Source organism: Triturus cristatus, chromosome 5_2 (assembly GCF_964204655.1).
Source record: "Triturus cristatus chromosome 5_2, aTriCri1.1, whole genome shotgun sequence".
In the NCBI taxonomy this organism is placed as follows: Eukaryota; Metazoa; Chordata; class Amphibia; order Caudata; family Salamandridae; genus Triturus; species Triturus cristatus.
The window spans coordinates 29,931,181-29,952,172 of record NC_140588.1 but is presented as its reverse complement, the minus strand read 5'-3'; the positions used below and the strand labels follow the sequence as shown (position 1 = coordinate 29,952,172).

Sequence of the window (20,992 nt, the reverse complement as noted above, 5' to 3'; positions counted from 1 at the left end):
GCTACCTTGCTGCAACTATGGACAGTACTAGATGTGCCTGCGTAGATCATGATCTCCGGTTCACGAATACTGTACTGTATAGGATAATTGCATTATTTGTGACAATGCCATTGAATGTACTCTTACTTACCATGTCTGCTGAATGTCATTGAGAATATCCCTCCTTTGCTGTCATCGTTTTGTATTGATGGAAAAAAAATAAAAAAAAAATGTTTAAAAAAAACAAACAGCTGATCTAGTCTAGTCACCTATTGAATTTGGAATATGTATCCTCTCCAAAAACCATGCAGTTCTCTTGGTGGAAAGAGATGATGGTACTTTAAATTCCTACTCTCCCCTTTCTACCTTCCAGCTTTTTTGCCTGAATAAAACATATTTCAAAGATAAAAAAAAAAAAACGTTACTACAAAGGATACCCAACTCTTGATGGTGACACATGGAGACAGGACTGAAATAGTAACCCTTCTGTACAGTTGTTTCTTTGACATGTCAATAGTAGATATCACATTGCTGAGGACGAGATAAGAATCGGGGAGGAGCCTAGCGCGCATCCAAGATGGTCGCGTGAGCACAGGGCTCCCCGGACCCTTGCTGCTCCTTGGAATTTATCCTGAGAATATCCTGATGTGGTTTATGGAATCTGGCAGATGACGACCGGCTGAGCACGTATCTCTTTTCAGAACTCGAATCGGACCTGGGAATCCTGAGTTGTCGTTGTTCGAACTTTTGGGACCCACCCGACGGAGGTGCCCGGGGCGAAGGTGAACTGTGGAGCCGTGTCGTAATTGAACAACAGCGGCTGCAGTGCGGTGCCAGTGGCCGCTCTACCACTTTCGGTTTCACTTTCGGACTTCGGGGGGCTGGCCGGCGAATGCACTTGCTGTGGCGGGGTGTTTCCTTGGCCTCTGCGCGAGGCTTTGTCTCCACCTGCCACTAGTGTGCCCATCGCCTTGGGTCCCCCCGCACCGCTATATTGTGGTCTCTGGTGAGGCGCTGGTCTGCGGTGCCGGTGCCCCTACGACCCTTGATCGGCGGTCCCCTTCGGTGTCCGTGACCACATGGGGGGCAAGGGGGGCCCCGAGGGGCGTAAGACTAAGGCCTCCCTCCGCGGGGGACCGGTCCAGGTCAACAACATGGACCGCTACACTCTGGGCAGAGGGTCCCCTGGAGCGACCGGCCCCCCCCCGGACGCCGCCGGTGGTGGCACGACCGTCTCTCCGGAGCTTTCCCTGCAGGACATCATGGGCGCCATTGATGGCATCAGGGAAACCATCGCCACGCAATACGAGGCCCTGGCCCGTAAAATCGACACGTGGCAATCGATGTCACCTTAATTTGGGCAGATCTCTCCAAAACTAACGAGAGGGTTCAGGCTCTCGATGCGCGGACCTCCACCCTTGGTGCGGATGTGTCGGACCTGCAGGCCGCGCTTGGTGACATCAAGGTGGTCAACGATCAGATGGCCCGGCGGCTGGAGGACTTCGAGGGACGGGCCCGACGCAACAACATCCGTGTCATAGGCGTACCGGAGTCCTCCGACAGCCGCCCGGTTGACCTCCTGGTCGAAGAACTCATCCTCCAACAGTTGGCCCCTGCAGGCCTAAGTAAGTTCTTTGCCGTGGAGCGGGCCCATCGAGTTCCGGGCGGTCGGCCACGGCCGGGGGCCCCCCCGAGGCCTATCGTGGCCAAACTGTTCCACTATAGAGATCGAGATGCTATTCTGCAGGCCTCACGGGTCCACGGCCCGGTTCGTCATGAGAACTCATCCATTAACTTTTATCCGGACTTTACCCAACTTGTCCAGAAACAGCGGATGGGATTCCAGGGGGTGAAGCGTCGTCTCCGTGAACTGGGCCTAAAGTACTCTATGCTCTACCCTGCAAAACTCCGAGTGGAACATGAGGATCGGACTGCCTTTTTTGACTCTCCTGTGGCCGTGAGTGACTGGCTGGACTCGCTGCCGGACAAAGGTGGCCGTCCCGGGCCCTCTGCAGGCGCCGAAGGTGGCGGGTCCCCTTTGGAGTGACTTTTGGTCCTTGATTTTGCCATTTTGCACTGTTCAGCTGGGTTTTATTTCTTTTGTTCATTTTGTCTCACTAGGACCTGTGTGGGGGGCGGGCGGGGACGGGTCCCTTTCCTCCTCCGGGGTCTTTTCGTAGAATGGGGTTAGTAGGGCGACAGGCACACTGCAAGTTGGGGGGGTTTTTTGGCCCGCAGGGGTGCAGGGTGGGGGGAGTTGGATTTGGGGGGGGTTGGGGGGAAGGAGGGGTTGTTTTGCTGTGTGTTTTCTGTTTGCATGGCGAGGTATTGATTTTTGTCCAGATTCGGGAACTGTGCTACTGACTGGGGGGCCTTTGATCTATTGGAGGGGATGGGGGGGGACGGGTTGAGGCTGATGTCATGGAACGTCAATGGGTTGGGGGACCGTATCAAACGGGGTGTAGTACTGCAGTATTTGCGTCGTCTGACTCCTGATGTGGTGTTTATCCAGGAGACGCATCTGGTTGGTAATGTTTGTCATGCAATGAACAGGGGGGGATACCGCCTCGTGGCCCATTCTGGTTTCACAACTGGCTCCAGGGGGGTGGGCATTCTCCTGCGATCCTCACTTCCGTTGGATATCACTAGGGTAGTCTCGGATGACAGAGGGCGCTATGTGTGTCTGACTGGGAGGTGGGAGGGGCAGCCCCTTTCCCTGGTCTCAGTTTACGTCCCCCCGGGCCTCCAGAACTCCACCTTCGCGGACTTGGGTCGAATGCTGCTAGAACTTCCGGATAGTCTTTTGCTTATGGGCGGGGACTTTAATTCGGTGGTTTCGGGTGACCTGGATCGTCACCCACCCAGGGCCCTCCCCGCTGCCCAGGCATGGCTTGGTGGACTGTTGGAGACCTTCGGCCTGGTAGATAGTTGGAGATTAATGCATCCGACCCAATGTCAGTACACCTTTCACTCTGGGGCGCATGGGAGTCTTTCTAGGTTAGACTACTTCCTTATGCCCGCGGCGCAGACTGGTCGGATTCGAGAGGTTAGGCACCTGGCGCGGGGTATCTCCGATCATTCCCCGCTGTGGCTGCTCTTTGACACCGAGTCGCGGTCTGCAGGGCGGATTGCTCCCATTAACCCGTGGTACCTGCGAGACCCTACGACTCGCGACAGCCTGGTTAAGGCTATGGACCAATACTTCCTTGAAAACGAGGGGTCGGTGTCGTCCGCAATGTCCCTGTGGGAAGCCTTTAAAACCGTAATCCGCGGACACGCCCTCTCCCAGATAGTGGTGGCTAAGAAGCTCAAGAGTGAGGCAGTGGTGAAGTTGGAGACTGACATCTCGGGGCTGGAGTCGGCCTTGGAGACGGGTGTCACTCCGGACGGGCTCCATGCCCTCAGCCTGAAACAGTTTGAATACAGGTCTCTTGTCACTGACGCTGCCAAAACGATGTACAGGGAGCAGCAGGGACGATTGTATGATGCCGGGGACAAGGCGGGAAAGTTGATTGCGTGGCTGGATAAGAAGGAGAGAGTGAATCGTGTGGTCCCGGAGCTGCGTGTCTCGGATGGAGTGTGTGTGACTGAGCCTGGTGAGATTGTGGAATGTTTCGCTGACCACCTCCGGGCCGTGTACTCCCCGGTGACTGATAGGGATGAAGAAGACTCTTGCCTTCTGCTGAGGGACATTGCTTTGCCCTGCCTGTCCGTCGAAGACCGTGAGCAGCTGGATGCCCCCTTGTCTGTAGATGAAATAGCAACTGCGATTCGGTCCCTTCGTTCGGGCAAGGCGATGGGTCCCAACGGTCTGCCTATTGAATTATACAAGTTGCGCCCGGATAAACTCGCGCCCTTCCTCCGTCGTATGTTTCAGGAGTCCCTTGAGGCGGGTTCCCTTCCTGACGACCAGCGTCTGGCTACGATAGTCGTGATCCCCAAGGACGGTAAGCCACGTGACCGCTGTGCCTCCTACAGGCCTATTTCACTGCTAAACGCAGAGCCTAAAATCCTGGCTAAAGTCCTTGCCAATCGTTTGTTGAGCGTCATCTGCGATCTGATTCATCCTGATCAATGCGGCTTCATCCCTCATCGTAACACCGCTCTTAACTTGCGGCGTCTTCACGGCGCCCTCGCCAGGGCGGAGTACCTCTCCGAACCAGCCGTGCTGGTTTCTTTAGACGCCACGATGGCCTTTGACACCATCGAGTGGCCATTCCTCTGGGCTGTCTTGACCAAATTCGGCTTTGGGGAGGGATTTCTTGGCTGGGTGAAGCTTCTTTACAAGGGACCCATGGCTCAGGTGGTGGTTAATGGGCAGGTCTCTTGGCCCTTCGCTCTCGGTAGGGGTACGAGGCAGGGGTGCCCGTTGTCCCCTCTGCTCTTTGCTCTTGCCCTGGAGCCGCTCGCTGCCTGGCTCCGCTGGGAGCCCTCGATCAGAGGGATCCGGTGGGCCCCGGGCTTCGAGGATCGGGTCTCGTTGTACGCGGACGACATTCTCCTGTATCTCACCTCGCCGCGGCAGTCGCTTAATGTTCTCTTTGATGTTCTGACTTCCTTTGGGAGAAATTCGGGTCTAACGATCAACTGGTCTAAATCCTGTGTCTATCCTATCTCCGGTGACCCTCCTCTCTTGCCGCCTCGGCTTCCGATCCAATTATCTCTGTCCGGCTTTAAATACCTGGGGATATACGTCTCGTTGGACCCGGTGGCTCGCTATGAGCAGAATCTCCTGCTTCCACTTCGGCGTTTGAGGGAGGACACGGCTCGGTGGTGTAAGCTGCCCTTGTCCCCGCTGGGTCGGGCAGCACTGTTTAAAATGATGTCCCTTCCCAGGTTCCTCTATGCACTTCAGAACTCCTTCGATGTCATTCCTGTGTCCTACTTTCGGGAGGTGGAGAGCCTGCAGAGGAGACTAGTGTGGGACGGACGGGCGCGTATCGCTCTGGCAAAGCTTACTCTCCCCTGGTACGACGGGGGCATCGCGCTTCCCGACATTCGCAGGTATTATTGGGCCTCACAGCTATCGGCCATTAACCATGCCACGTATGCGCCTGGCTTGAATCCGGCGTATGAGATGGATAAATTCCTGCTTCCCGGCGGAAACTATAACAGGGCACTTTACTCCAGCTCGGCTGGACGGACCCTTACGGGCCCTACTAAGATTACGGTACGGATCTGGAAGGCGGCCAATGTAGCCATGGGCTGGAGTGAGCGATTAACATGTGCTACTCCTCTGTTTGCCTCCGACCGACTGGGAAGCCTCTGGACAACGAAGGGGTTTGAACGTTGGGACACGATTGGTATTAGTAGAGTGGGAGACTTATGGATTAAGGGTGCGGTTAAAACATTCGCGGCGCTCCAGAGCGAATACGAACTTACGGAAAGGGAGTTCTTCCGCTACGCCCAGGTTCGGCATGCCCTGCTCTCTGTTTTTGGGGAGGGGACCAAGATCCCGGCTTCATCGCCCCTCGAGGACCGCATACTCGATGGTCATGTCCCCGACAGTACTATCTCTTTAATTTATAAAAAACTTATCAATAATCGGGCTGACCTCTTGGTGCGCCTTCGGGAGGCGTGGACGGGGGATGGGGTGGAACTGGACGACGAGGACTGGCAGTCCGCACTGTCGTCCCCCAAGGAAGTGGCCATTCCAGCCCGTCTCCGCCTGGTCCAGCTTAAGATTCTCCACCGGGTGTATGTGACGGGTCCCCGTTTGGTCTCGATGGGATTTTCTGAAGACGGGCTCTGTAAGCGGGGATGTGGGCTCAGTGCCACCTTTCTCCATATCCTTTGGGAGTGCCGCGAGGTGGCGGAATACTGGCGCCGGGTTCATGTGGTCATGGGACAAGTCACCGGGGTTGCGCTGCTGCCGGAGGTGCGTCGCTGTGTCCTGAATGTGTGGGAGCCCAATGATTATAACGCGGCTCAGACTCGGTGGGCGGCCCTGGGGAACATGATTGCCAAGAGAGATATAGCGCAGCTTTGGGGTTCCCAGCGGCCTCCCACCGTGTCCGTATGGAAGGAGAACATGGACTGGTGCATGTTCAGGGAGAAGACTGTGTATGTGGCTCGTGGTAAACCGGGGGCATGGGGTAGAATCTGGGGGCAATGGAACGCGTATCGTGGGGGTATCTGTACTCCCCCCCTAGTGGACACCGATATTGCTTTGTCCCCCTGACCCTTGATGGTTCCTTGCGACTTCTGGAACAACCGAATGTAGACGTTCCTCTCCCGTGACCCCCCCCTGACATATCAGTACTCCTTCCTCTTGATAGCTATTTGAAGGTCTGACGTAGAGTCCCCCGGACGTAGCCTGACCCACACTTTTTGCCCTTATGCCTCGCCTTTTGTTTTAGTTGTTATTTATGTTAAACCTATGTATCCTGCTTCCTTAGGACTATCCGGAGCCATGTACGGGGCTGGGCCCCGGGAGTCGACTACTGCCTTAACAACTGTGTGATCCTTTCTGAATCTAGCGGCCGGCCCTGGTGGTTGTAGGCCCATGCTTGTAATTGATTTATTGTTTAATAAAATTTAATAAAAAAAAAAAAAAAAAAAAAGAATCAAACCTAAATGAGGTGCTGACCAATACAGAATGAGCCTTAGCTTTGGAACATACAAAAAGTGTGTACTGGAATTCGAGATTCAAACTAACCCAATTCCACTTTTTGCTCTGCACCTATTAGTCCCCTAACAGTTTTAGTAGAATTGTGAGAAATTGGGTTGTTGGTTGCTCAAGCAACAGCCACATTCCCTTACAGGGTGAACCACAAAAAGTCACTAAATTATCCTGTCCTTAAACCTGACTAAATTGGCACAAAAAGCAGTCAGACTTAACTCGGAGACAATATGTAAAGTGTTAATGCATCACACAAACAGTAATACAGTGACCACACAACACAGCATAACCCCCACACCAATTTAGACAAATAGAGTATATTGTATTAAATTATTTCACACCAAAACAACAAAAATCCAATCAGTAGAACAGGGGTTATGAATTTTAAACATTTTAGTAAAAACTATCACCTAAAAGATTAAAGCGCCGACAGTGGACAAAAGTGCAAAATATGGCCGACCACGATGGAGTGTAGGTCAGATACAAGAAGTGGAATGCGCCCAGTCAGCACTTGCCTTCGGACTTAGATGAATTGCTGAGAAAACTGTTATAAGAAGGTAAAGTTCGGGGGGATAAGGCTGCAGAAGGGATGCGAGGAGGGAGCCTTGGGTTGAAGCTGCAGTGCAGATTTCTACGTTCTGACCTATTCTCTGAAATGGAAGTCAAACATCTCGAGCGGAACGAGGCAGAAGGCTGTAGCCGAAGACAGTTCCATGAGGCTGGATACTCTTTTGGTGAAGGATTTCCTGCTGTGGAGAAGACCATAGCAGTTTGGTCTCAGTCTCCTCCTGGTTCTCAGAGCAGTTTCTGGCCAAAATTTTTTTAAGTTCTCAGTTTGGGGATTTGGCCATCTGGGCACCTTTAGCACCACATCCAGGGGTCAGGACACTCTCAGGCTGGGTCCAGGTGCGGGTTCAAGGTGGTGGGAACCTTTTGTGTTCCTGAGTCTCCAAACAGGAGGCCAACAAACTAGCCCTTGGAGTCACTCTGGTAGTCCTGGGTTCAGGTGAAGACTCAAGGCTTAACAGCGAGGGTGGCATCTGAGGATTCATGGCAGGCTCCAGGCCGAAAAGTCCTTCAAGGTGCAGCAAATAAGTCTTACAGTGTGCACAGCAGATCACAGCAGCAGGTAGTCCTATGAGAGTCCTTCTGCAGGCCCAGGAGTGAACTGAAGAGTGGGTCTGAAGGTTCTATTTTAACACCGTAGTGTCCTTCTTCTAGAAGGTGGGAGAAGTTTTTAGAAAAAGCCTTTGAAGTTAATGGAATTTCCTGCCACCCCTTCCCTAACTCCAAGCTGGCTGCAGTGACAATGAGTAGGTGTTAGGCCCTTTGTGTGAAGGCAGAGCACACCCTGTTTATTTGCAAGTGTGGCTATGCTCAGCTCCGCCCCCCATCCTGCCTGCAGATGGCCCATTGAGGCACATCTAATCCCTCTATTGTGACTGTCTGGGAGGAATTCACAAAGTCTAACTGTCAACTACACCCATTCATGTCACCCAAGACAGGCTGCAGGCACAAAGAGCTAAGGGCATGAAAACGGCAGCTTTCTAAAAGTGACATTTTCAAAATTGTAATGAGAAATCTGACTTTCTCTTCAAGAGGCATCATTATAATTCCATAGCTACCAAACATGACACAATTTCCTGCTCCCAATTGGAAATGGCAGCTTATTAAATTTAATAAGGAATCGCCAATTCTATTTTGTGGGTGGGGTAGGACTTACAGTAGAGAGAGGTAAAACTTTAAAGTACATGTCCAGCCTTTTGATTACATAGCACCCTGCCCTATGGGCTACCTAGGAGTGACATATTTAAACAAGCATTTGAAATGCAAATAGGTCTCTCATTTGTGAGTTAGAGTTATTGACATTGTAAATGGCAATGTTTTTTACCTACAAGTTTTATTTTTGGAGTGAATGTATGTAGTGTGCAAAATCCCTTGGAAAGGTCCTGCACTTCGTAATAAATATATTGAAAAAGACGCAAAGTGTGAATTTTGTCAACAATTGCTTGGCACGTACCTCATGGGTGAAGTGTCACCACACATGCAAACCGTGGTGCTTTACTAATGCGAAACTCATTAATAAAAGTAGTGCTTACAGACTAACCAACGCAATAGGGATCGGAGCATGTGAATCCGAATCCCGGCTTCTCTTTCATTTTCTAGACTATTTGACTCACTCTTCTGCGTCTTGGTTATCTCCCAAACACTGGGAGGCAATGAAGTTTAAGATTACAATGGATGGTATCAGTTCCTATGGATGAAGGGGAACATCCACTAATTATGTGGTGTTATAAAGAAAAGGGGTAGTCTCCTGGGATAGGTGAGTGTGTGAAGAAAGAGAAAGGTACTCCTAGGTTTTGTACGTGGTGCCCTCACACACCCTTTCGAGTGTATAGCATCATCATCGGGCAATGTTGCTCCTCGTGGGGGTGGCGCTGCAGTCCCTCACGGGCCCCAAGGGGCTCTCTAGCGGAGATCTTTTAGGAGTTTGCCACAGTGGTGAGTGCGGGTATGTGGGAAAAGGTGTCAGTGAATGTGAATTAAAATGGAGCAGGAGGCCCTGTCAGTTTTATTCGTAGGACCCCTGCTTCAGAGTAAAAGTCAACGGGGATGGAGATGCACGTATGTGCCGTTGTGAGAGGGGAAATAAAAACAAATAAATTCCCACTTCTCTCAACCCGAGTGTCAATGTGATAAAGTGTAGTTAAAAAAAGGGGGTCGACATGTTTCGCGCTACAGATTGGTCCCTAAGGGATCCTAAGCGCTTCATCAGGACCAATTAAAGAAAAAGAAATACCAGGGATCAGGAAAAGACACACTGTATCCCTAGACAGACCTGATTGTGGTAGTGATTGGGAGGACCCGTTCTTATACTAAAGTCCTACTTATCAACCTAAAAAGGAGACAAAAAGAGGGGGGGGGGGGGGGGGAAGAGAGAAAACATACAAAAAAGGAGTTCAGAGCCCAGTTACATATAAATTATATATGTTCCATTTACAAAGAGCTCGAAGTCACAGGTGCACTGGTTGCGCCCAAGTGAAAAATGCATGGGACTAGTGAAGCGTCGGTGCGTCTTCGATGTGACATGCATAGTAAAAATGAACAACAGTGTGAGGTAGGTTCTACCTGAGTAGCAATGGTTGGCATTATCAACCACGTGCTGTTGTGACGGAGGTGCATAGAGGAGACTATGCTGCATACTAGACTGGTATGGTGACATCGTGCGTATGGATAGTACAACTATGCCGCCCAGTGCCATGTATGTGGACGGGTCCTCCCAATCACTACCACAATCAGGTCTGGAGGAGCAACATTGCCCGATGATGATGCTATACACTCGAAAGGGTGTGTGAGGGCACCACGTACAAAACCTAGGAGTACCTTTCTCTTTCTTCACACACTCACCTATCCCAGGAGACTACCCCTTTTCTTTATAACACCACATAATTAGTGGATGTTCCCCTTCATCCATAGGAACTGATACCATCCATTGTAATCTTAAGTTATAACTTTGGGAGCATTGGTTCAGGACCTTCTCTAATTGGCTCCCAGTCCCCCCTCTTCATTTTGTGATTTGTGATAAGTACGGCCGTTGGCCGTGGGACTACCCTCTATTTTCCTTTCTTTACACACGTTTCCCTTCCCCCTTCTACCGGGGGTTTATTGTGACGATCTAGATAGACATCTCTAATCCCTGGTACACGATGGACAACCCAGGCCTTAGTTTTGATGACGAGATGATAGCTGAGATCTTAAGAGCACCATCACTCTTAGCTGAAGATGGCAGCGCACCATCGGGCAGTGGTAACGATGACTGGAGGTCGCTTCAAAATCTGCGCAAACTCCAGATAAAAACAGCCTTACATGGAACAATCATGACAGAGTATCTTAGAGCTAATATCGCCCCCAATGGCCTTCTGATAACTTTGGCCCCAAGGATATTCTTGGAAGATCTGACATTCCGGCGCGAATGGTCAAGAATATCCTGGAAATGTACACGTGATTGGCTGATACTGATCATTAATACAGCAAAGCGACTTTCTGATGAACTATTGGTTCAGATCAACCTGTCGGAGAACAGACTCAAGACAGGCATTTCAATTACTTCATTCAAATCGAAACTTTCAGAGATAAATCTGGAAATGAATGAACACAAAGAATATCTCACTAAACAAAAAATCAATCAACTACAAAAGGATGTAAAGAGGTTCGACAAAGAAAAGATCTATCCATATACAAAAGACGACTATGTCTTCCCTAGCATGGACACCTCAACAGAAGAAACGGGCAGCAATTACTCAGGCAGCTCTGGTTCATCGAGCAATGAATCCAACTATGACAATAGGAATCAGAAACCAAGAGGAGGATACAGACACCAACATCCACCACCACCATTGTTTCACGGCTTCCCTACACATCCATTCTCAACACCAATGTATCAAGGACCATGGATGGGTCCCCAACCCGTATGGAACGGTCCCATGGGACAGAACCCGATACAGAGTTATCAACAATACCAGAACCCACCCCCACCTTTTTTCAACAGAGGGAGGGGCAGAGGCAGAGGCAAAAGAAGAGGAAACAACAAGTCCGTCCATTGGCAGGACCCGGAACCAATGACCCTGAGAAGCAAGACAACAAGACCCTAGTGGTGAACCTATCTTCGAGACCCATCACTGACGATGAGAACAACCTTCTGGAGAAAGGCTTAGGGTTTGTACCGACACCAAAGGAAGACGACTTCATGTTACATCAAGAACTTCATCAATTCTTTCGCAAGGTGCGCCTTAAAGCATTCTTTCAAGACAAGCCAGAGACTACACCTGTCGGCTCAGGTCTCAAGAAAAAATCTAGATTCACTCCCACTGCAGCAATGACCCTGCACGAGGTACTAACTTTTGAACAGGCTGTACTGAAAGAGGTAGAGAATACAATCAGTACCCGCCCCTACAATAATCTGTCTAAAAAAGACCGACTTCTTCTTAAAAATTTGACAGAGGACAACACTATCGTCCTTAAGCCAGCGGACAAGGGAGGCGCCATAGTTATTCAGGACAAGGTCGTCTATGATGAAGAATGCCTGCGACAACTTTCCAATACTAGGTACTATGAGCCTATTGAAGAAGACCCTACCACACGTCTCACCACCAAGATACAGCACCTGACTGTGGAGGCCGAAGCAGAAGGCTGGATAACGAAGGACGAGGCTTCATTCCTCATGAACAAGTACCCCCGTACTCCGTACTTCTACTGCCTACCAAAAATCCACAAAGGGGTCACCCCCCCACCTGGCAGGCCCATTGTCTCAGGGATTGATTCCCTGTTAGAACCACTCAGCAAGTTCTGCGATGTATTTCTACGCCCCTTGGTAACTAAGACTCCTACCTATCTGAGAGACACAACAGAAGTCCTGAACCTCATCGAACAATTTGAAACACCAGAATCAATCACCCTCCTAGTCACCTTAGACGTGGAGGCTTTATACACGAACATTCCTCAAGATGCGACACTCCTAGTCCTGGACAAAGTGCTCCGAAACGTGGACCCATGGCCATCTGAAACACCTATCACCTTCATCTGTGACTGTGCTACTATAGCGTTGAAAGAGAACTACTTCGCCTTCGAAGAACAACTTTACCATCAGACCCAGGGGACCAGCATGGGGAGTACTTTCGCGCCGAGTCTGGCCTGTTTGTACATGGCAGACTTCGAAGAAGAGCACATCCTCACAGACGGCAACCCTTACAAGACTAATATTCTACTATGGCGAAGGTACATCGATGATATCATCATCTTTTGGAAAGGGGATGAAGAATCATGCCGAACCTTTTTCACATGGATCAATACTCTTAACCCTTTCCTCAACTTTGTTGGCACGATGTCATCTGAGTCTATCCCTTTCTTAGACCTCCTCATATCTTTGAAAGATGGGTCCCTCATGACTACTAACTACAAAAAACCGACTGACAGGAACAGTCTCCTCCTATTCAACAGCCACCATCCTAAATCCTTGAGGAACAATTTACCAGTGGGTCAGTTTCTACGGTTACGACGTAACTGTAATACCATTACAGAATATGAGAGAGAGGCGGACACCCTAACAAAAAATCTGATCCAAAGGGAATACCCAAAGAAAATCATTAACCAAGCCCGAAAACGAGCCAGAAATAACCACAGAGAAGCACTACTTGAAATAAAAGAAAAACCGACCACAGATATACTGACCTGTGTTACATCTTACACACCCAATTCTAACAAGATTCAAAAAATCATTAAGAAGAACTGGAAGATCCTGGAAACTGGACAGTTCCAACCAGGTCCCCAACCACTCTTCTCCTTCAAAAGAACCCAGAACCTCAGGGACATGCTCGTGCATACACGGCCAAAGAAAACCATTCAGACACAACCCACATTATGGAACCTACCTCCAGTGGTTGGACATTATCCATGTGGCTCATGCGCCGCATGCCCCCAGACCAGTCCTACTAAGGAAATAGATTTGGGACTTTCTAGGCTCTGGAAACAGACAAGGCACACGAACTGTAACACCAAGAATTGCGTGTACTTAATTACCTGTCCCTGCAACCTACAGTACATTGGCATGACCACCAGACCAGTGAAGGTGCGAATAGGGGAGCATAAAAGTACAATCCGACGCAAACGCACAGCCACCAGACTACAAAGCCATTTTCTGGACAAAGATCACCCCCCAGAAAGTTTACAATGGACAATAATTGAATCCAACCCCCAGTGGTCAGCAACCACATTATTTAGACAAGAACAACGTTGGGTGTTCAAACTCAGTAGTAACAAAAGAGGATTGAACGAGGATATACCCTGGGTGGATCTTTCACACTAATATTCCTAGACCAGGGCTAGTTGCTACCAGATACCTGCTATAGCACCTTACTCTCCATCAATATAACACCATATCAATTATTAAGAACTTCAGCAATCCCGACCCCACTACTGTGCCTGTTCCAGTTTCTAACGCAAAGCATACACTCTAGGGAGTTACGATATCATTGATATCGATTTATCACCACTGGCAGCTCATTCAGATGACATTTTCCCCCGTCACCACTCCAAGATGGCCTCCCCTCCCCTTTCCGAAAAGCATCTCACACACATAGAGAATTAAAGGAGTACCTCTATAGTCTTTATTAATTTACTACACTGACTCCTAATCCTATAGGGTACAGAAACTCAGATTGATGATAATCTCAGCAACCCATTGGGAGCCTTTTCACTATTTTTGGAGCATAGTCAGTACCGTTATCTATAGTATCCCACGACTCGCGTCCCCATTCCAACATGGCCGCCACCGTTTGGATAACCACTGATATCCCCCCTTCACGCCGCGTGATGACGTCACGGCCTCAACTTCCCGCGTTGCTTCCCGTATTTAGGGAAGTCCGATTCCTGACCTGGTATACTACCGGCAGTACCGCAGGACGGGTAGGTTTCCGGTCCCGTGAAGGAAGAACAGAAGTAAGTAACTCCGTGTCCTTTCATAATGCTGCCAGGCTGGTTCCCCTTTGTATCCGATGGGCCCTCCCGATGTAAATCCAATCCTGTACTCTGTTTGTTTTTTCTAGCTTATCACGGCGCGGCACTACCGAAGGAGCCCTTCTCAGACGAGGGGAGGGTAGGCGGGATTTTATATCTCGATTTTTGTCCCGATTTGTATTTCTATGTATCCACATCGGTCACGCCCAACTCCAGGTCCGGTCTAGTCACGTGCCAGACCCTACACAAGAACGCACTCGATCTGAGCTCCCTGTTTTCCGGGCACGTCTCCCCCTTCTATTTTGCACAGGGTCGAGACTCCGACTCCAGGTTTGGGTTAGTTCAGCTCCCGACCTTACACAAACACCTTTAGTTGCACGGGATTCAGTTCTATGTTCTCCAGGTTAGCCGCGTTTCGAACGTACTCACAAAGGGACGTGATGGTAACCAGCGCCACCTTGTACATCAATAACCCTGGGGCTACCCATTATCCACATACATGGCACTGGGCGGCATAGTTGTACTATCCATACGCACGATATCACCATACCAGTCTAGTATGCAGCATAGTCTCCTCTATGCACCTCCTTCACAACAGCACGTGGTTGATAATGCCAACCATTGCTACTCAGGTAGAACCTACCTCACACTGTTGTTCATTTTTACTATGCATGTCACATCGAAGACGCACCGACGCTTCACTAGTCCCATGCATTTTTCACTTGGGCGCAACCAGTGCACCTGTGACTTCGAGCTCTTTGTAAATGGAACATATATAATTTATATGTAACTGGGCTCTGAACTCCTTTTTTGTATGTTTTCTCTCTTCCCCCCCCCCCCCCCTCTTTTTGTCTCCTTTTTAGGTTGATAAGTAGGACTTTAGTATAAGAACGGGTCCTCCCAATCACTACCACAATCAGGTCTGTCTAGGGATACAGTGTGTCTTTTCCTGATCCCTGGTATTTCTTTTTCTTTAATTGGTCCTGATGAAGCGCTTAGGATCCCTTAGGGACCAATCTGTAGCGCGAAACATGTCGACCCCCTTTTTTTAACTACACTTTATCACATTGACACTCGGGTTGAGAGAAGTGGGAATTTATTTGTTTTTATTTCCCCTCTCACAACGGCACATACGTGCATCTCCATCCCCGTTGACTTTTACTCTGAAGCAGGGGTCCTACGAATAAAACTGACAGGGCCTCCTGCTCCATTTTAATTCACATTCACTGACACCTTTTCCCACATACCCGCACTCACCACTGTGGCAAACTCCTAAAAGATCTCCGCTAGAGAGCCCCTTGGGGCCCGTGAGGGACTGCAGCGCCACCCCCACGAGGAGCAACATTGCCCGATGATGATGCTATACACTCGAAAGGGTGTGTGAGGGCACCACGTACAAAACCTAGGAGTACCTTTCTCTTTCTTCACACACTCACCTATCCCAGGAGACTACCCCTTTTCTTTATAACACCACATAATTAGTGGATGTTCCCCTTCATCCATAGGAACTGATACCATCCATTGTAATCTTAAGTTATAACTTTGGGAGCATTGGTTCAGGACCTTCTCTAATTGGCTCCCAGTCCCCCCTCTTCATTTTGTGATTTGTTTTAGGCAATGAAGTTTGCCAAGGGGGCAGGGGGGCTTCGGGGGTACATGAAAATGTATTCATTGCCTAGTTGTCAAAGGTCGCCCAGTGCTATTAGTTAATAGTGTGCAGATTTCATTAAGGTATTAAGAGTACTTTACTTGCATCTATGAAAAAATCGACATTAACTAAACAAAATGCCAGAATGCGTGTTAGTTTTCACAGTGTTTTAGACAGTACCGGTTGCTTAGTTCCATTGCATTAATTTTTGTATTTACTCTTTTACACAGCATCCAAAGTAAGTTACCTAACCCCAAAGGCCTGAGTTGTTAAATTACCCATAGAAGGGTGTGTTTTACAGTTGAACAAATGTGTCCAAATGTAATTTTGGTAGTGCCATGGAATGATCAGCCAATGAGGTACTCGATGAGCAGATATTTAAGTACACGTTCAAAATTGTGGCTGTTGTTTGTTTGTACACAACCACCTCTCTGAATGTGTTTATTAACACAGAGCTTCATCTACCAGTCAGTGTTCACAGAGGGGCGACTAAGGCACAGAACAAAATGTATTAATTTATCGTGACTGTAAAGGCACCCGGAAGGCTTAGGTGCTTGCCCGGAGAGGCTAGGGATCCCAGCGCTTCTACAGACTCTGCTGTGCTCCTCTGCACCAGCAGGGCACAGCTCAGAATCTGCCGCTTCTGCTAAGAATAGGTGAGGGGGATGAGGATGGGGCATGCGGGAGTTGCCTGCAGATTTCCAGGTTATTGAAAGTGATGATTCTGACGCGAGGTAATGGAGACGGACTTTGTCTGTTTGTCTGCACCAGTCTATTTTTCTGCCATCTACCGGGCTCACTGTCATGTATCCTTTCATCTCTCTTTGTTAGAGGTGCGTGAGCCAATATGTTAATTAACAGGTAGAGCCAGCCGGAGACAAGCCAAGCGTATACGACCCAGTGGGCGAGCCGTGAAAATGATGGGCATGTTAATCATACAGTAAACATGATGTAAATGTGCGATAATGTCTCTTCAGAATTCCAAAAATGTGCATTTCTGTAGCGCGTCACCTCAGTACACAAGATTATAGCACTGAATTGAGAGGAAGGTATTAAAAGTGCTCATTTTAAGCATGAGTTAAAACACTGCCACTCCTCCCGCCCGACAACAATGCCATTTGTGAACTAAGGAGCGTCAGCTGCCATGCATACCCCGAATGTTGCCTAGAGTCTTATCATATTTAGAGTAACATTAAAATCTAGTTCATTAAACACGATAAGTTTTTGTACAGCACGCATCTTAAACTCGAATATTTCAAGGTGGCAATATTAAAGATGAAAACGGAAGTGCCGGCAGGCAAGAAAACATGAACGGGAGTGGGGTGGCGGGGGAGGGTGAGAAGTCACAGACTGAGAGAGGGGACGGTGGGGTGGGGAGACAGGGAAGAAAGTAGTGTCAGGAGTAAAGGGGCCAATAGCCGTGGAAGGATACAAATGATGCATGAGGAGGGACTAACAAGCCTCAAACCAATCGGAAGGCAGCATTTAAGACAAAAGCCAATGGGCAGAGAGTGGGCGGAGCTTCCACGAAGCTTCCACACTACAGCATATACTGCATGCCTCGCAAAGCGATCACAGCGCATTCGCGCTGCAACGCTAGGCGAGACCTAAAAAGGGAGTTTATTGCTTTGTAAGGGGTTTAAATGCCAAGTTGACATGGCAGTTTAAAACTGCAATCAGTCTGCAGTGTAGGCCTGAGACATGTTTTAAGGTGCTATTTAAGTGAGTGGCACAATGGGTGCTGCACGCTCACTTTTAGTATTTAATTTACAGGCCCTGGGTATGGTATACCACTCTACAGTTGACTTACCAGTAAATTAAATATGCCAATCTAGTGTAAACCAATTCTACATGTTTTAGGGGAGTAAACACAAGTACTTTTAGCACTGGTTAGCAGTGGTAAATTGCAGCAAAGAGTTGAGGGTAAAAGGCAACACATTTGGGGGTGAACCTAAAGAGAGGGCCAGGTCCAACAAGGGTGTATCATGGAGATGTTAGTTCCAGACACAAAGTAGGTAAAGCCATTTTTAATCATATAATACGGAAATGATAAAAAAATAACAGAGTTGTGGAAGTGAATATTTTCAACAGTGACTGTACTTATTGGACAACCATTCACCAGCCGACCTGAATTGCTTCTACTAGGCTTACTAGCTAGGTTAAGAGCTACAGGCCCTGTAATGAGTTTGCTTTTCTAGTTGATATCTAGACCAAAAACACATTGCTATGTCTTGGACGTTGCCTATGTCTCTCAACCTGGCGCTCTGGTCGAGGAATCTGCTGAAATGGGGAGAGGCACAAAACAACAGCCTCTAAACAAATTGCAGGATTGGTAAACAGGTGACACACAAAACAAAGACCATAATTTTATTCAAATGCAAAATAATATGGGGAGCTAATTTGACAATGGTTCACAACATTTTAGTAACACATTCTTTATAGTTTCTAATTCACATTTGTCCATATCAATTTGGTGCAAAGTATTTGATGTAATAAAGGGTCTCTAACCAAGAACACAACTCAGTTCCAACTAATATTCAATGTGACTGCTTGCACACCAATATATTATCACATTGCAATCCGAAACTGGGTAAACCAGTATGGTGAGCACCTCTTAAACACCTACGACCCCAAGTTACCCTCTAGGATCATTATATGTACAAAGCAAGATAGAATTGCAGTTTACGAGGTGACAGGCATACACTCTGCCATTTCTGAAACAACACAATTTATTATTTGATTATATCTTAATTAAAAATGGAAGTCCCAAAATGCATTTATCTGGTGCAATGTTTCATAGGAAGATTGAACAGTAATACCGCAAAAACAGCTGCTCGGAATTGCACCAAATTTGGCAGAAAGCTAGATGTTGGTCATAAAAGCATGCTTTATGTGATTTGGTATAAATCCGTTGAGTAGTTTTTAGGAAATGTAGGTTCCAAATTTGTGTATATATCGGGACGCAGATCCTCCACGGATCCAACAGATCTCAGAGTAAGATCTGATTGGCTGCCACCACATCAACAAAGATGTGGTGGCAGCTATTTTAAGACTCCGGGATTCAGTCACCATCCTATAAGAAGTATTTTTTTTCAAATAACATATTTGGCACCCTCGAGACTTAGGGTGGGCAGAGTATCACTCCCCTGCCCCCCCCCCCCAAGCCTAGGGAGGGGTGGCAGAAAAGTTTTTTTTTTGATGGAACACAGATCTGCTGAAGATCCAGGATTGTATATAAAAAAAGGCATGTTCCCACCCTTTTCAGCTGTTATCCCACCACCCCACCCCCAGATGGACCAGGGCTGGAGGGTTGCTTTATTTTAATTTTAGGGGAGGGGGAGTGCGTCCGCCTTCACCGAACCATTACCAGGTTCAAGGGACCCCATCCCCCGTGGCCGCATATTTTTCAGGGGAGATATAGATATATCTTTCTTTGAGGGAAATAGATGTATTTTATAATTTTATGGTAGCAAATATTAGATATTTTGGTTACCACAATCAAGCAGATATTTTGTCACTTGATATTGTGAAATATTTCCAATCTCGTGATTAGCTTATGAACCCATGCCCACTGTTTTATCTGTGACACAATGATTGTGTTTTTTTCAGCTGGATAAGGACCTAGAAGAGGTCACTATGCAGCTTCAAGATACACCTGAGAAAACAACTTATATTAAGCAAAATCATTATCAGGAGCTTAATGCCATCCTAAGCATCCGAACCTTCACAGACAGCAAAGGTAAGCCATGTGTGATATAGCTGCAGTAGCTGTTATTAATGGGGGAAGACCTCTATACCAAGTAGAGCAAAGTGGGGAATGGGTAGGGAATGTTTTTGCCTAATTAGGTACCTGTCAGATGAAATGCACAAGATTACTTTAATTGTCAACCTATGTTACCCCATATGTCTTGCCTAATCTTACCATGCTAGATATCACCTAATGTTTCAGCGACATATCCTTTACACTTTGGCCACTACCTATTACCCTTGCTTGGTGCCATGGTGACATCGTCTGGAATCCAGCAAGAACTGTGATCTCCCTGCCTGGCCTTCCCAACTCTGTGTAATCCCCTCATAAATTCATACTTTACTCCCAATGCTTACACCTACCTATGAAATCTCAGCCTTTTGTATATTTTCTATAGCTCTTATTCTTTAATATCCTCTTCTATAATGCACCTTTAACATTTGCGTCTGGAATGATATTAGACATTACATGGCCCTGCATCAACTATACATCAGGATTAATTTAACCATCGCGATTCGTGATCCCTTGCTTGATGTCCACTACATAGATCATGCTTTCTCCAATTTGTCATCATGTACTTTACTTTAACTCACACTGGGCCCCGGTCCACGCTTGTAAAAAAACACAGATTAAATTAATTAATTCTGGGGATAGGGGGCATATAACTGGCAAGTTAATTATCCCAAGTACCTGATTTGTTGTTCGTTTTTATTTTTGATTAATATTTAATGTATGTATTGTGTTAACTTGAACCCTTGTTAGGATTCCAGTATTGTTTGCCCCTGGTTCAGGTTTTCAGGGCTGCCCCTGTTGTTGTTAACTACTAGTTTGAGTGGCCACAAACATCTTTAGCATTTTGTCACGAATTGACCACATCCAACTTCAAAATTTGGTAGTTAATATTACGCACAGCTAGTTTGTGTTTGTCTGCAATATTCTTAATGCGGTGGTACTAGACCTGGTGCCCATATTTATACACAATGGTTTTAACAATTTTTTCCGGGGTCGGCCTTGTAAGCAGTACAGACGAATAGAATATGAGAGTAGGTGTCCTCATGTTCTACACATAGATGACATCTACTGTCATTAGTATTATACCGTTTGTGAGTGAAAGATTTTAATGCTGGTGTGCCCACCCGAAATTGGAAATAAAGACTTCTGTCTCTAGGCTTGGATATGACATCCCAGTATGGTTTGTACTGGGGACAAGGTTTAAACTCTATAAATGTGCCTGACAATGTTGCACTCTTGATGATTTGTGTACTATTTGTTACAACCATGGACCAATAGAGCTCCTTTATTTCTCTTTTGGAGGGGAACCGTTGGCCCACTGGGTCTTCCTGTAGATGTCTCAAGCCCATATTAAACAATAAATCACACCCTACACAAGAAGGGAATAGATGTCACCTGCCTATGATGCAAAGTGAGCACGTTGCGTCTCTGAATAAAAAAAACAAGGAACTAACCCAAGGGGGAAAACAAG

The 20,992-nt window shown here is 47.6% G+C and overlaps 1 protein-coding gene across 1 annotated transcript in view; it reads left to right on the top strand.

The window, feature by feature from the left end:
* GABBR2 (gamma-aminobutyric acid type B receptor subunit 2) overlaps nt 1-20,992 on the top strand; it is a 2,527,100-nt gene that overhangs the window by 2,465,364 nt on the left and 40,744 nt on the right. Inside the window, exon 17 of the mRNA XM_085606789.1 lies at nt 19,371-19,500. Coding sequence (XP_085462915.1) covers nt 19,371-19,500 — 130 coding nt within the window. The remainder of the gene's footprint in view (nt 1-19,370; nt 19,501-20,992) is intronic.